The 16,704-nt window shown below is 41.0% G+C and overlaps 1 protein-coding gene across 1 annotated transcript in view; it reads left to right on the forward strand.

The window, feature by feature from the left end:
* The first annotated feature begins 8,663 nt into the window (after positions 1-8,663).
* CREB3L2 (cAMP responsive element binding protein 3 like 2) overlaps positions 8,664-16,704 on the forward strand; it is a 121,004-nt gene continuing 112,963 nt past the window's right edge. Inside the window, exon 1 of the mRNA XM_036863271.1 lies at positions 8,664-9,162. Within this exon, the coding sequence (XP_036719166.1) occupies positions 9,061-9,162 (102 nt within the window). The 5' untranslated portion in view covers positions 8,664-9,060. The remainder of the gene's footprint in view (positions 9,163-16,704) is intronic.

The raw sequence follows: 16,704 nt of genomic DNA on the forward strand, positions 1-16,704 counted from the left end.
TTACTTCACCTAGTATGATCATCTCTAGATCCATCCATGTTGCTGCAAATGGCATTATTTTTTTTATGGCTGAATGATATTCCATTGCATATATGTAAAACATCTGCTTTATCCATTCCTCTGTCGATGGACATTTAAGTTGTTTCCATGTCTTGGCTATTGTAAATAGTGTTGCAATAAACACTGGAGTGCATGTATCTTTTTAAAGTATGGTTTTCTCCAGATATATGCCCAGGAGTGGGATGGCTGGATCATATGGTAGCTCTATTTTTAGTTTTTTAAGGACCCTCCATACTATGTTCTCCATAGTGGCTGTATCAATTTACATTCCCACCAACATGTAGGAGGGTTCCCTTTTCTCCACACCTTCTCCAGCATTTATTGTTTGTAGACTTTTTGATGATGGCCATTCTGACTGGTGTGAGGTGACACCTCATTGTAGTTTTGATTTGCATTTCTCTGATAATTAGTGATGTTGAGCATCTTTTTACGTGCTTTTTGGCCAAGTATGTCTTCTTTGGAGAAATGTCTATTTAGATCTTCTGCCCATTTTTTGATTGGGTTGTTATTTTTTTGATATTGAGCTGCATGTGCTGTTTGTATATTTTGGAGGTTAATCCCTTGTTGGTTGCATCATGTGCAAATATTTTCTCCCATTCTGTAGGTTGTCTTTTCATTTTGTTTATGGTTTCCCTTGCTGTGCAGAAGCTTTTAAGTTTAATTAGGTCCCATTTGTTTATTTTTGTTTTTATTTGCATTACTCTGACAGATCGAAAAAGATATTGCTGTGATTTATGTCAAAGAGTGTTCTGCCTATGTTTTCCTCTAATAGTTTTAGAGTATATGGTTTTACAGTTAGGTCTTTAATCCATCTTGAGTTTATTTTTGTGTATGGTGTTAGAGAATGTTCTAATTTCATTCTTTTACATGTAGCTGTCCAGTTTCCCCAGTGCCACATATCAAAGAGACTGTCTTTTCTCCATTGTATATTCTTGCCTCCTTTGTCGTAGATTATACACTAATTTTTAATGGATACACAAGATAAAAAGATGTAAATTGTGACATCAAAAACAAAATGGGGGGATAAAAGGTAGAGCTTTAGACTGCATTCAAACTTAAGTTATTATCAACTTAAAATAGATTATGATAAATACAAGTTGTTTTCTGTAAGCCTCATGGTGACCACACAGCAAAAACCTATAGTAGATACACAAAATATAAAAAGAAAGATATCTAGAATTACCATTATAGCAAATCACTAAATCACAAAGGAAGAGACCAAGAGAAGAAGAAAGGAACAGAGGAATTATAAAACAGCTAAAAAACAATTAACAAAATGGCAACAAGTATATACCTATCTATAATTCCTTTAAATGTAAATGGACTAAATTTTCCTATCAAAAGACAGAGTGGCTGAATGGATAAAAAGACCAGACACATTTATATGTTCCCTATAAGATACTCACTTCAGATATAAGGACACACACAGACTGAAAGTGAACAAATGGAAAAATATTTCATGCAAATGGAAACCAAAAGAAAGCTGGGAAAGCTATACTTATATCAGACAAAATAGACTTTAAGAGAAAGACTGTAATAAGAGACAAAAAAGGTCATTATATAGTGATGAAGGGGTCAATCCAACAAGAGAATATAACATTTGTAAATATTTATGCACCCAAAATAGAAGCACCCAAATATATAAAGTAAATATTAACACATCTAAAGGGAGAAATAGACAGCAATACAGTAATAGTCGGGACTTTTAATACCCCACTTTCATCAATGGATAGGTCATCCAGAAAGAAAATCAATAAGGCCTTAAGTGACAGGTCAGACCACATCAACTTATATATATGTATATATACACACACACACATACACACACACACACACACAGAACATTCCATCCAAAAGCAACAGAATGCTCATTCTTTTCAAGTGTACAGGATGGATCATGTTAGGCCACAAAACAAGTCTTAATACATTTGAGAAGACTGAAATCATTATCAAGCATCTTTTCTAACCATAGTGGTATGAAACTAGAGGTCAGTTACAAGAAGCAAATTAGAAAATTCAAATATATGTGGGGATTAAACAACATGCTACTGAACGACTAATGGGTCAAACAGGAAATCAAAGGAAAAATCAAAAATACCTTGAGACAAAGGACAATGGAAATACAACATACTAAAACTTATGGGATGCAGCAAAAACACAGTGATAAATGCCTACATTAAGAAACAAGAAATATATCAACTAAACAACCTCAAGGAATTTAAAAAGGAGAAAAAATGAAGCCCAAAGTTAGTAGAAGGAAGAAAATAACCAAGATCACAGCATATACAAACAAAATAGAAACTCAAAGACAACAGAAAAGATCAATGAAACTAAGATCTGGTTTTTTGAAAAGATAAACAAAGTTGACAAATCTTTAGCTAGACTCACCAAGAAAAAAAAGGGGAGAACACTAAAGTAAATGCAGAAATATAAAAGATCTTTTTTTTTTAGTTTTTATTTATTTATTTTGGCTGCACTGGGTCTTAGTTGCGGCACATGGGATATTCGTTGTGGCATGCAGGATCTTTTAGTTGTGGCATGTGGGCTCATAGTTGCGGCATGCGGGCTTCTTAGTTGCAGCATGTGGACTTTTTAGTTGTGGCATGCGCATTTCTTAGTTGTGGCAATGCAGACTCTTAGTTGCAGCAGGCATGTGGGATCTAGTTCCCTGCCCGACCAGTGATCAAACCCGGGGCCCCTGCATTGGGAGTGTGGAGTCTAATCCACTGGGCCACCAGGGAAGTCCTGAAATACAAAAGCTCTTAAGAGACTACTATAAACATACACCAACAAATTGGACAACCTAGAAGAAATAGATAAATTCCTAGAAACATAAACCTACCAAGACTAAATCAGGAAGAAAGAAAATCTGAAAAGACTGATTATTAATAAGGAGATTGAATCAGTTGATTTTGATTAAATCCTCCCAACAAACAAAAGTCAAGGACCAGATGGCTTCACTGCTGAATTCTACCAAACATATAAAGAAGAATTAATACCAATCCTTCTCAAACTTTTCCAAAACATAGAAGAAAAGAGAATACTTCCAAACTCATTTTACCAAGCCAGCACTATTCTGATATGAAACCCAGACAAAGACACCACAAGAAAAGAAAAAGACAGACCAATATCACTAATGAACACAGATGCAAAAGTCCTCAACAAGATACTAGCAAACCAAATTCAACACTACATTAAAAGGATCATACACCATGATCAAGTGGGATTTATTCTAGGGATGCAAGGATGATTCAATATCCACAAATCAATCAATGTGATATATTACATTAACAAAATGAAGGACAAAAATCACATGATCATCTCAAAAGGTGCAGAAAAAGCATTTGACAAAATTCAACACTCATTTATGATAAAAATTTCAGAAGTGAGTATAGAGGAAATGTACCTCAACATAATGAAGGCCATATATGAGAAGCCAACAGCTAACATCATACTCAATGGTGAAAATCTGAAAGCTTTTCCTCTAAGATTGGGGATAAGACAGGGATTCCCACCCTCACCACTTTTATTCAAAATAATATTGAAAGTCCTAGTCTGAGCAACAGGTATTTGAAAAATAAATAGAAGGCATCCAGATAGGAAGAAGGAAACTGTCACTATTTGCAGATGACATGATATTATATGTAGCAAACCCTAAAGATTCCAGCAAAAAACTCTAAGAACTAATAAACAAATTCAGTAAAGTGGCAGGATACAAAAATCAATATGTAAAAATCTGTTGCATTTCCATACACTAATAATGAACTATCAGAAAGATTCATTAAGAAAATAATCTCATTTACAATTGCATCAAAAAGAATGAAATACCTTGGAATAAACTTAACCAAGGAGTTGGAAGACCTGCACATGGAAAACTGTAAGACACTTATGAAAGAAATTGAATAAGACACAAACAAATGGAAAGATATTCCATTTATGTATTGGAAGAATTAATGTTGTTAAATGTCCATACTACCCATAGTGATCTACAGTTTCAATGCTGTCACTATCAAAATTCCAATGGCATTTTTCACAGAAGTAGAGCAAACAATCCTAAAATTTGTATGGAACCAGAAAAGACCCCAAATAGCCAAAGCAATCTTGAGAAAGAAGACCAAAGTTGAAGGCATCATGCTTCCCGATTCCAAACTACATTACAAAGCTATAATAATCGAAACATTATTGTATTGGCATAAAAATAGACACTCAGATCAATGTAACAGAATAGAAAGCCCAGAAATAAACCCATGCATACACATTCAATTAATTTATGACAAAGGATCTGAGAATATACAATGAAAAAAGGACAGTCTCTTCAACAAACAATGTTGGGAAAACTGAACAGTCACATGCAAAAGAGTGACACTGGACCGCTATCTTACATAATACAGAAAAATTAACTCAAAATGTATTAAAGACTTGAACATAAGACCTGAAGCCCTAGAACTCCTAGAAGAAAACATGGGTGGTAAGATCCTTGACATTTGTCTTGGTAATGATTTTTTTGGGATTTGTCACCAAAGCAAAGGCAACAAAAGCAAAAATTAAAAATTGAGACTACATCAAACCAAAAGTCTTTTGTGCAACAAAGGAAACCACCTGCAAAATGAAAAGGCAACCTATTAAATGGGAAAAAATATATGCAAGTCACATACCTGATAAGGGTTTAATATCCAAAAAATAAAAGATCTGTATAACTAAATAGCAAAAAACACATAAAAATCTGATTAATAAATGGACAGAGGATCTGAATAGACATTTTTCTAAAGAAGATATACAGGGACTCCCCTGGTGGCGCAGTGGTTAAGAATCCTCCCGCCAATGCAGGGGACAGGGGTTTGAGTACTGGTCTGGGAAGATCCCATATGCCGTGGAGCAACTAAGCCCATGCGTCACAACTACTGAGCCCGCGTGCCACAACTACTGAAGACCACGCACCTAGAGCCCATGCTCCGCAACAAGAGAAGCCACCGCAGTGAGAAGCCTGCACACCAAGTAGCCCCCGCTCGCCACAACTAGAGAAAGCCTGTGTGTGGCAACGAAGACCCAATGCAGCCAAATAAATAAATAAATAACTTAAATTTAAAAAAAGAAGATATACAGATGGCCAACAGGAATATGAAAAGGTGCTCAACATCACTAGTCATCAGGGAAATGCAAATCAAAACCACAATGAGGTATCACCTCACACTTGTTAGGATAGCTGTTAAATGACAAGAAAAAAAAGAGATGGCATGGTTGTGGAGAAAAGGGAATCCTTGTACACTGTTGGTGCGAATGTAAATTGGTGCAGCCACTCTGGAAATCAGTTTGGAGTTCCTCAAAAACTTAAAAATACAGTTATCCTATGATCCAGCAATTCCACTTCTGGCTATTTAACCAAAGGAAAAGAAAACACTAACTCAAAAAGATATCCTGACCCCCACGTTCCTTGAAGCATTATTTACAATAGCCAAGACACAGAAGCAATCTAAGTGTCCATCGGTGGATGAATGGATAAAGAAAATGTGGTATACGGATAAATTGGAATATTATTCAGCCATTAAAAAGAAGGAAATCCTGGCATTTGCAACAGCATGGATGGACCTTGAGGGCATTATGGTAACTGAAATAAGCCAGACAAAGAAAGACAAATACTGTATCATCTCACTTGGGTGGAGTCTAAACAAACATACAAGCAAACTCATGGATACAAACAGACTGGTGATTCCCAGGCAGGGGTTGGGGGTGGGCAAAATGGGTGAAGGGAGTCAAAAGGCAATCTTCCAGTTATAAAATACATATACATAAGTCCTGGGGCTGTAATATACAGCATGGTGACTGTAACTAGACATTGTGGTGACCATTTCACAATATATATAAATATCGAATCATTATGTTGTACACCTGAAACTTATAAGTGCGATATGTCAATTATATCTCAAAAAAAAACAAAACAAAACAAAACCCAAAACCAGACAGGGGAGCAAGCATTGCTACTTTTTTGTGTTTTTTTGGTGGCGCCGTGCAGCTTGCAGGATCTTGGTTCCCCCACCAGGGACTGAACCTGGGCCACCACGGTGAAAGCATCGAGTATTAACCACTGGACTGCCAGGGAATTCCTGAGTGCTGCTACTTTTTAAGAGATGCCAGAGTAGCTGGAAAAAAAGTCAGCTGAATTGTTAAGTCCTAATTATGTTAGGGGAAGGGACAAACTCTAGACTCAAGATGTAGAACAAGAAATGTGCTGGTGAGAAGTCTTCGTACATTGAATGGGAGAAGCATACAGGCAACAAAGGAGGCTGAAAAACCATTTAGGAATTGTGACATTACTATATTACTATGGCAATACAGATAAATTTAATCAAGCATTTAGGAAACCAATTATTATATTACTGATTTTATGAAGGAAAAAGTCAGTGGCTTAAAACAATATAAACTTATTACCTTTAGTTTGTGCAGGTCAGGAATCTGGGTATGGCATAGCTGAGTCCTCTGACTCTGGGTCTCTCACAAGGCTGCAGTCATCTCAAGGTTCAACTCGGGGAGGATCTGCTTCCACAGTCACTCAAGTGGTTATATTAACAGGATCCAGTTGCTCCTGGGTTATCGGATTGAGGGACTCGGTTCCTTGTTGGCTGTTAGTTGGACACCTTCCTCAGTTCCTTGCTATGTGGGCCTCTCCATAGGGCAGCTCACAGATCAGAGCAAGCAAACGAGAGGAGGAGAGAACGAGCACGACAGGAGCCAGAATATTTTTTGACATCCCATCACTTTTGCCACATTCTCTTTGTTAGAAGGAAGGCCCTGGGTCCAGCCCACACTCAAGCGGAGGCAGTTTCAGAGGGTGTGAACACCAGGAAGCAGGATCTTCAGAGCCATCTTAGAAACTGTCAGCCACATGGGGCAAAACCAGGGACTGACGTTGCCTAAGGCAGAAATGTTTGACAGATACATGCTTGTATTCCAATTTAAGGAGGGTGTGTGTGCTTCTTACCTCACTTGCTCATGTTGAGTGTTATGCTAAGAAAAATGGAAAAAGTTTCTAAAAATTGAAAAGGTGATCTATGAAAAGGATGTGGTGCAGGTGGTAGCAGACTGGAAAATAAAAACCAAGGACTAAGAGAAAAATGAGAAAACTATTATACAAAGAAGGTACGGGGCCCATAAACTAGAATTTCTACTTACGCATTAAAATATTCTCCAACGACCCAGGAGATAGGACCAGACAAATGGAACAGTTTCTATGATAAACTACCACTTAAAGACACCATAGAGTTCTAAGACAAAATTGGACTGACCCTATCCACCAAAAAATACTTGCGAAGGGGACAAAGTAACACCTCCATACCGGAATGTGCCATTGTAAGCAACTTCTGGAGACAATTGGCAAAGACTCCCTTACACTTAAAATGAGCAAACTATATATGCAAGCACTTTGTTTCCTTAAAAGGAGTCTGACGCAATATTGTAAAGCAACTATACTCCAATAAAAATTAATTAAAAAAAAGAAAAAAAAAGGAGTCTGAAAGGAGGAAAAAAAATCACAAGTTGAGGGAAAATAATTTAGAAGAGGCTATCTCTTTCCCAATCTAGGCAGGCCTGGTGGTCTGTCCCCTGCCCATCTCTCAGGCCACCTCTCCCCTCACTCACTCCCTGGCACCTCAATCCGCAGCCACACTTGTCTCCTTGGCTGTCTGTAAAACACCAGCTTCTCCCCAAACCTCATTTCATTCAGGTCTGTTCCCAAACGTCACCTACCCAGAAAGAACTTCCCTGATTGCTATCTAAAATAGCATCGATCTGCCCCATCCTCTTACCTTGCTTTGATTTTTCTTTATAGCAGTTACCAGTTTCTGACATTATACGTTTCTTTCTTTACCTGTTTATTGTCTGACTCTTCCACTGAGGTAAAATCTCTATGACCTGGAAAAGGAAGCCGTTGGCTCTTTTCAACAATGTCTGTTGGGTAAATAAAAGAAAAAAATAGAATAAGGAAAGCCCATAAAAAACACGTCAGGAGAAGAGCCTAACAGAAAGCGGGAGAAAAACCTGAAGCACAAGCAATTTCAATTTGCCAGATATGTGCTAACACGAATTCATGCATAATAGAGAATATTTACATTTGTGTGTAATATGTGACTTATTTTTTTAAAATCCTGAAAGACTCAAATGAGCTAAACTACTTGAAAATATTTAGGACAGTACGTAAGCCAGCCCTCCCAGCAGCGCTCTCTTCTTCTAGACACGCGCGCTAATTTCTCTCGATTCTCAGGCGACTGAGCGCACCCTCCCTCTTATAAAATGTATTCTTGTCGCTATTTGATTGGCTGTCCCTCCCAGGCGCTCCTTCCTCATTGGTTGCGCCCCCAGTCCATCACTCCTGGGCTCAAGCACTCCATTTGTCTGCTGCCGCAGACCGCGGCTCCCGGCCGTACTAAAACCGGAGTAGCTCCCCGGTGACGTCAAAGGCGCTGCCCGCCCACATTCCAAAGCCTGGGCGGAGACTTCCCGCTGCCCCTGCCTCTGGGCGGAGAGCAAGACTTCTGATTGGGTAGGGCGGGAGAAGTGAGCATCCGATTGGTCCCCGCCCTGGAGGGAGGAGGAGTCATAGCTGTCTGCCGGAGCAGAGCTGAGGAGCCCTGGGGAATCTCAAAGTTTGTGTCTGGAGCAGTAGTGGAAAGTGAGCTTAGTGAGAAGGGCTTTTCTTGGGATGAGTACTGATCTCCTGCCTTTATTTTGGATACACACCCTGCTCTATTCTCCTCAGCCTTCGGTCTGATCTCTAGACAGTCTGTCTCCTCTGGGGATTCTCAAATCTCCGAGGACGCTGGACCGGAGCCCTTGGCAATTCTCTCTCAGGCAGAGGAGCGAACGTTTTCCTTCCTAAGTGCATAAGCTACACGCATACGCACACACACGCACACACACTCACGCAGAGGCGGATCTCGCCCTCCGAGGCCGCCCTACCCGCTCCCCTCCTGCCCTCAGCATCCTCGGCCCAGCGCGCCTCGGACCACCATGGAGGTGCTGGAGAGCGGGGAGCAGAGCGTCCTGCAGTGGGACCGCAAGCTGAGCGAGCTGTCAGAGCCCGGGGACACCGAGGCTCTCATGTATCACACGGTGAGGACTTGGCGGGGCGGCGAAGGGGCGGCTTGAGAGGGGGAAGTGTCATCAAAGGAACAGCTCGGGACAGGGAACTGGGAAGGAAGTATTTGGGAAGAGCATGCCCAGAATGGAGAGATCTGGGGAGAGGTGTGGTTTTTCTAGCTGAACAGTGAAGGTGGGCCGCTGTCTCTTTTAAACTTTTGATAATAGTAACGACGCTTTGTATTCCTTCAGCAACTTATACTCTTTTCCCCGAGGGCTTTTCACATCTGCTGTATCATTTCCTATTGCGCTGTAAAGCAGGAGAAGGGGTAGACGTTTTGATAATCTGCCTCTGTTTAGTTTGCTACTAATTTTTGTGGGAAGATTTTTTAAAAACTGGGCAAAATAAAGTAGCATTTTCTATCCTTCGCTGTCATATTCTCTCTTTCTCTTCCTTTACTTTCTTATTTGAATTTTAGGAAGTATACCTGTGTGTGTGTATGTGTGTGTGTGTGTATGTGTGTGTGTGTGTTTTGAAAAAAGGTCCCTTCATATTAGGAGGAAGACTACTTTATTTGGCTCCTTCAACTGTTCAGCCAAGAAATCTGGTTCCTCCTTCTTCAGAGGAAAATCAGCAAAGGAGAATGGAAAATCTGAGACAGTGCATATTTCAGAAAGGCTTTGGAGAAGGTGGGGCAGCTCACCAGTTCCTTGCTCAGTCGTATGTCCCAGAGATCCCTTTGAGCATTAAACTGTCACAGAGGACACACATTTCTTATAAAGTTTTCAATTTCAAGTTTTTGGTATTAAATTTGCAAAATGAAATTTTGTTTCCAACAGCCAGCACTGATAATATGACTTTATTGTGAGATCTCTTTGTTTCTTTTTTACAAATGCAGAGTTTGTGTAGAGAGAGAGAAAGAGAGAGAGACACTAATGAGAAAATGAGAGGCTTGGCTATTTCCCCTTCATGATTCTTTTAATGGAGTCAGTGCCAGGATATTTGAAACTTTTGCAAAATGGCCTGCAGGCTCCACCCCTTTGGCCTTTGCCTCTGGCTGACGTTATTTTGGGAAAAGGGATGAGGGCCTCCCTGTGATTCCCACCAAGGCATTTGTGGTGGCTGAGAAGGGCTTGTTGAAAACATGCCGAGTGCAGGGCAGAGAGGTAGTGGAAGTTCATGCCGGGTCAGAAGCCAGATGTGTGGTGTGATCTTCTGGGCTCTGCTCACTGAGTCTGTCCCGAGGACACCACATGGGCTGCCTTTGGATTGGGGGCCCAGATGTGCTTCCCGTCATCAGGACAGAACTCAGAGAACACTGGCCCTCAAATATCTTCTGATAGTATCTCCAGATGTTTCTCCTGACATAGGCCACATTTTAGCCATTTGCGAGGGGCAGCTCTTCTCTTTTGTTCTCACGAGTACTGTGAAAATGTCTCATCCCGAAGCTGTAATGCTTTGGGTTGTCTTTCAGCTGGTGCGATGAATTATGCACAGCCTCCACATTCCCTTTCTCAGGCCTCATGACTTGCATTTGTGAGATCTTATGCCAGGGTTTGAGATGCTACCCATGACTGTGACATTAACTTCAGGCAGGACAGCTTGGACTGGCTCTAACTGACATCTTTATGCACAGTTTCAGGGGTAGAGACCTTACCTTCCTTTTGGTAGCAAGGGCTTAGTTTTTCTATGTCATTGTAATGAAGCAGTGATGGGTGATTATTTTTCTTCTAATTTGATTTTTTTAAAAATTACTTTTATGTATACCACTTAGGGACGTGTCTCTCTTCTGGGCAGCTCACTCATATAAAATGCCACTCGTCATTGCTGCAAGCCGTGGCCCACAAACTGAGTATATGAATTAGTGTTGAAAGACGTATTGGATTTGGTAGCACAGACGACTGGATTATATTCCTTCTAAACTAAGAGGAGTTGGGCAGAGATTTGAAAATAGATAACTTTCCCATCTGTTTCTTGAACTCTGTTGGGTATCCAGTTGCAGAGCTGGTTATTATTGCCATTTGATCATAATGAGAAACGGCCTGACCTCCAAGTGGAAAAAGGATGGCCTGATGATGCATTCACTCACAGATTTATTTGTTCTTTCAGTGAATGGTTATTGAAGAGCTTCTATGCGCGAAACACTGTGCTAAGCAGTTGGGATACATCAGTGAACCAAAAAGACCTCAAAATTCTTGACCTTGAGAAGCTTACACTCTAGGCCTGAAGTAGGGGAGAAGGTTAACTCAGCAGGATGAAAAGCCAGAGCAAAGGCTCTAAGGTGGGAGTGTGTCTGGCATGAGCTTATGGTAACATCACCTTCTGTTTTAAATCCCCCCATTTTTGTCAGTTTTTTTCTTGTAAAAATGCAGGTTACTTCTGAGGCAGAGTGCCTGTTTTTGGAATGGCCCAGTGAAACTTTCCAAGTTGAGCGGATTAGGCATCACATAGGGAGTGGAGAGCCTGCAGGGAGGGTAAGGTACAAATGTAAGCTGGGAAATTGGTAAGATAGTATAGCTACCATCTATTGTATATTTATTATCGGAAAGGGAGGGCTGGCTTCATGGGCCTGCCACCTGTGCAGTCCCACAGGGCCCCGCACTTTGATGCTCTGCTGTCACCATCATAAGGTCCTCCATAATTTTTGAACAAGGGCCCACACGTTTGCATTTTGTAGCAGGTCCCCATAGATTATGTAGCTGGTCCTCATGAAAGGCATTGTACTTAGTGCTTTACAAAAATGATGTATCAGTGGGACTTCCCTGGCGGTTCAGTGGTTAAGACTCAGAGCTTCCACTGCAGGGGGCACAGGTTCGATCCCTGATCAGGGAACTAAGATCCCTCATGCTGCCGGGCACAGCCAAAAAAAAAAAGAGGATATCTCAATAATCCAGTGAAGGAGTCGTTTTACAGATAAGAAAACTGAGGCTTAATGAGTTTAAGTGACTTGGTAAAAGGTCATTTAAACTCAAGTCTACCTGCCTCCAAAGCCCAAGCTCTTGCCCACTATGCTGTATGAATGAAGGATCCAGACTTAAAAGGAACTGAGTCAGAGGATAGGGAGTCAGAAATTGCTGAGTCTGAAGGCAGCTAATATTTAACTGAGGTGGCAGTTCAACCACCAGCCCTTCCTAGCATGATCACTCTCTTTGCTCTAAGTAGGGATTTAGCTACCACACGCATGATTGCTAATGCCCTGTTTTAGCAAAACTGTCACCTACCTGATTTTAAAAATATAGAAGTTGCCCGAGGCTGGGATTGTCACGTCTCCGAGGCGCCTTCTGTGAGCCATCAGGAGCAGTGTTTTTCTCATTTGGTTAGTTATGAAGAAAACTTCTGGGTCCAGAAGGACAAAGGCTTAGAGGAGAAAGTTTCAAAGTCTATAAAATAATGAACCACACAGAGCGAATTTGGACTTGCTTATTAGATCCTGAATTATTAGAGCTTTGGGCTTCCTCTTGAAGCTGAAAAAATAGTTCCCATATGGATGATGAGATGTAATTTTAAATCAGTGAGTAGTACATTTAGGAAAGCTATTGCTTCTAGAGTGGATACAGGCTAAAACTGGTTTCAGAAAAGATGGCAGATATAAAAATGAGGAGTGTATCTATTATGGTTTCAAATCATTGCAAGAAGCCTTGTCCCCTCCCCTAAACCTGCCAGGATGTTGGATGTTTCTAACATTCATGTTGTGTTTCCTGTAAGATTCTGTGCAAATTACATTTCTGGGAATTTACTGTGGGATTTTGCAATTTAAAGAGCAAAACAGTCTATAAATCTTATCTATGTATATTATTACATGCACTGACTATATCTGGGCGGATGCTCAAGAAACAGATGGCTGATGTTTTTCTGGTAAGGGGACTTGAGGAACTAGAGGTCAAGAGAGAGAGGGAGGGAGAGGGAGTTACTTACACACTATCCCTTTCGTACTGTTCAAACTTTTACCTCCTGAAAGTATTTAGGAAATGAAAAATGACAACTTAAAGGCACCACATAAAACTGGACTGGAGGTAATTTTAGCCTGCATTTCCTTGGGGAGAGAGGGGGCTCTGGTGCTCACTCAATACCACCAGAGTTGGTGGAGGCCTTGGGTAATGAATAGAGGAAGCAGGAGTGCTTGCTGGAAAAGGGCTTTGAGGATGGAGGATTAACAGTGGGTTTGTGTATGATAAACTTCGTGCTCTTGGTAATTTTCTTACAGCTCAGTTTAGCAATCTGGAAAAGAGGGATTTTATCAATTTTTGCAATGACTATTTTTTTTAAGGTATACAATAGGATACCTTTTCTTTGCAAAGATAATGACAGAGGTTCTGCTTGGTATTTCATTTTATTTTATTGAGGTATAGTTGATGTACAATATCATGTTAGTTTCAGGTGTACAGCACAGTGATTCATTTATATATATAGATTTTTTCTTTTTTCTTTTTCTGATTCTTTTCCCTTATAGGTTATTACAAAATGTTAAGTATAGCTTCCTGTGCTATAAGAAGGTCCTTGTTGGTTATCTATTTTATATATAGTAGTGTGTATCACTTAATTCCAACCTCCTAATTTAGTTCTGCTTCTTTTAAATACTAAATTCATGTAAATCCAGTTCTTTGTAGAATTATTAGTGATTATGCGCTTAAATTTTATATCCAGTTGGTTCTTAAAATGAAATGACTGAGCCCAGAGGGTGGTAGGTGGGGTGTTAAGGGTGGGTTCCACCTGCCTGGTGAGCGGATGTGAAGGCCATCTGGCTTCCACATCCATCGTGATTGCCAGAAGGTGGATGGCCGATCTGAGAGGCTGGTGGTTTCCCCTTCCTCTCGGAGGCCCAGAGACTTGATAGGGCTCCCGTGGGATATGGGAGCTTTTGGTTTGATGTTCGCCTCCTACTGTTGGCCTCTGGCCAGGTTCTGAGTGGGACCCTGGGTCCTTGTGGCTTGAGAAATCATTACTTCTGGTCACCTGACCTCCACCAATTGAATAAAGGTAATGAGTTCCAGTAGGAGACAGAATTGTGAAGTCAGTATAATTTGTCTTCAAGGCCCTACTTCACCTTTCTTCACCTTCACTCCTTTCATGTTTCCCTCGCTTCTTGGACCCCAAGTTGCTCGCTGTAATGGTGTTCTCTTTCCAACTCCTCCTCTTTAATTTTGTTCTCAGGAAAGATTTTTAAGCTTACACTAAAAATTTCAATATTAGTAAAGCTTAACATATGACCCCTAAGTGGGCATTTATATTTAACAATAATTTCTTGAATCTCTAAATGGAGAACTTTAGGCAATAGCCAGGTAGTAGGGGAGGAGTATTTGGGGAACAGGGGGGGAGCTCTCACTACCCCTCTGCATGTGGCCCCTATTCATAAGGTAGCCTTGCATATATGTTGCTGATTTAGCTATGATCTAAAGAATTTTCATTGTTTTGGTGAAAAATCTTTGACTCATTACATTATTGTCTCTGAAATTGTTCTCATTGTGTTAACACGGGTTGGGGGAAGGTGGGCTTGGGCACAGTTCTGAAAGATGAGAGGGCAGTACTGAGTTTTGTACTTGCCCTCTTTCTTGAGTGATCCCTGAGTGATAATATCCTATGGAGCTCTGATGTGAAGTTGCTCTGGCAGGAGAAATGAGGCACTGCATCTAGATTAATAATTGAATTAAATGACAATGCGTGCCGCTGCGAGTAACTGAAAACCGATCCACATTGCTTACACAATAAGTGAATTATTCTGTCACGTTGCAAGATGCCTAAAAGTATAGCTACATGTTTGGCTGATTCAGCAGCTCCTCAGTTCATCATGGACCTAGATTCCATCCATCCATATGCAGGTTTCATCTTCAAGTTGGAGGCAACCAGAAGACAACTCATACCCATATGAGTTTCAGGTGTTCAAATAAAAGTGACAGTATCCCAAGGGAGAAGAGAGGTTGTGTCTTCCCTGTGTCCTTTTTTAAGATGGAAGAAACTTTTTTTAGTTGCCTACCAGCTGATTTCTCTTCGAGCTTTATTGTCAAGGATTGGATTACATCATCATTTCTGAACCAATGGCTGGAAAGGGATTTACCTGATTGGCTTAGATTAGGCATGTGGGAATGGAGGAGCTATTGGAGCCTCAACCAGCATGACCATGTGTAATGATCATTAGTAAAATAGTCTTAGGTGGCAGACCTTTCCTTCACTAAAAGGTGTGTTCATTTAGCCAATGGCTGTTTTTCTCACAAAGGTGGGCTAGCAAATGGAAAATGTTTTAAAACATTTAAACATGGAATATCTCTGCAATACATGCAAAGGCTATCATGGAGGGGGTACTGCTGTGTCCCAACTCACGAATGAGGAAATGTAGAATTAACTATATTATCTGAACTCTCTGCGTCAGGGTCAGATATCAGGGCTGGAGGTAACTAGCTGAGCCTGTAATCATGATCACGGTGCAACACAAGAATGACTTGTTCTGTTCGAGGTCCACACAACCTCATCTCCGCAGGCAGAGAGCTGAATGCCATTTTTCAAAGAAGCTGTTTTTCCAGTTGCATATGGCTATTCAAACACTGATAAGGTCAGAGTGTGCCTGTTTGCTGCTTGAACTGCTGGCCTCAGCCCTGCGGGGCTTTGACCTGTCTGTGGACTGTCTTGGGGCAAATGGCCTTAGGCTTTGGCTGGGAGTTTGGTAGGACTGAGGGCCTAGGGCTGCAGAGTGTCTGAATTGCTTGTCAGTGATTTTATGAATGAGGGAGTAGTGTTTACATTCCCTACCTCAGTAGAGTCAAGCCTGAAATGAAATGGTGAGATTCACCACTGGTGTCAACCTTGAGTCTATTCCCCCTTCTCCCAGCTCACCATATGCTCTCCGGCTCTTCCAAGTGAAGCTCCAAGTGACCTCATTTTTTCCCTGAATGGAATTGTCTAGGTTACCCACAAGGCACATAGGAGGTGATGGCTCCTTTTATCTATGGAGAATCTGAGGCCTCGAGCAAAAAAGAGACCTCAGCTGGAACACAAGCTTCTTGAAGGCAGGGGACATGACTGTCTTTTCTATACTCCCAAGCACAGGATGCTCAGAGATATGTAATACTTGCTTGATGCACAATTACGTAGAGTGAGGCAGTCTTGGAGAATGAATAAGCTCAGTGGCCTTGGTCTCGTTTGTTAATGTATTTTTTTAAAACTCTGGATGCTTGTAAATGCCTCTGCAAGTCTGAAAATTTAATATGAAAATGACTTGGGTAGTTTGATGTCAATAACTTTTCTTGTTTAGTTTTGAGACCCAGACGGGTGGGAGGATGATTCTATAATAGTCCCAGTTTCCGCTAGAGTAGAGTTGAAGGCAGCGTTGTGGAAAGGGTGTGCCTTCGAGCCAGGCAGATTTGGAATCCAGGGCCACTGGTTCTCTGGTGACCTTGGGCGAGTAACCTCTCCTCTTTGGGTCTCAGTTTCTTCACATGTCACTGTCTAGCCCATAGTGTACACACTTTTTCACCCTCTCCCCTAAGTCAAATGTCTTCTTTCTGGGGAAGAGGTATCCCCACTTCAGGAGTCTGATATCATTCAGGAAGCACAAGGGACCTGTAATTATTCTCTCTCAGGCA

This window comes from Balaenoptera musculus, chromosome 9 (genome assembly GCF_009873245.2).
Source record: "Balaenoptera musculus isolate JJ_BM4_2016_0621 chromosome 9, mBalMus1.pri.v3, whole genome shotgun sequence".
Classification (NCBI taxonomy): Eukaryota; Metazoa; Chordata; class Mammalia; order Artiodactyla; family Balaenopteridae; genus Balaenoptera; species Balaenoptera musculus.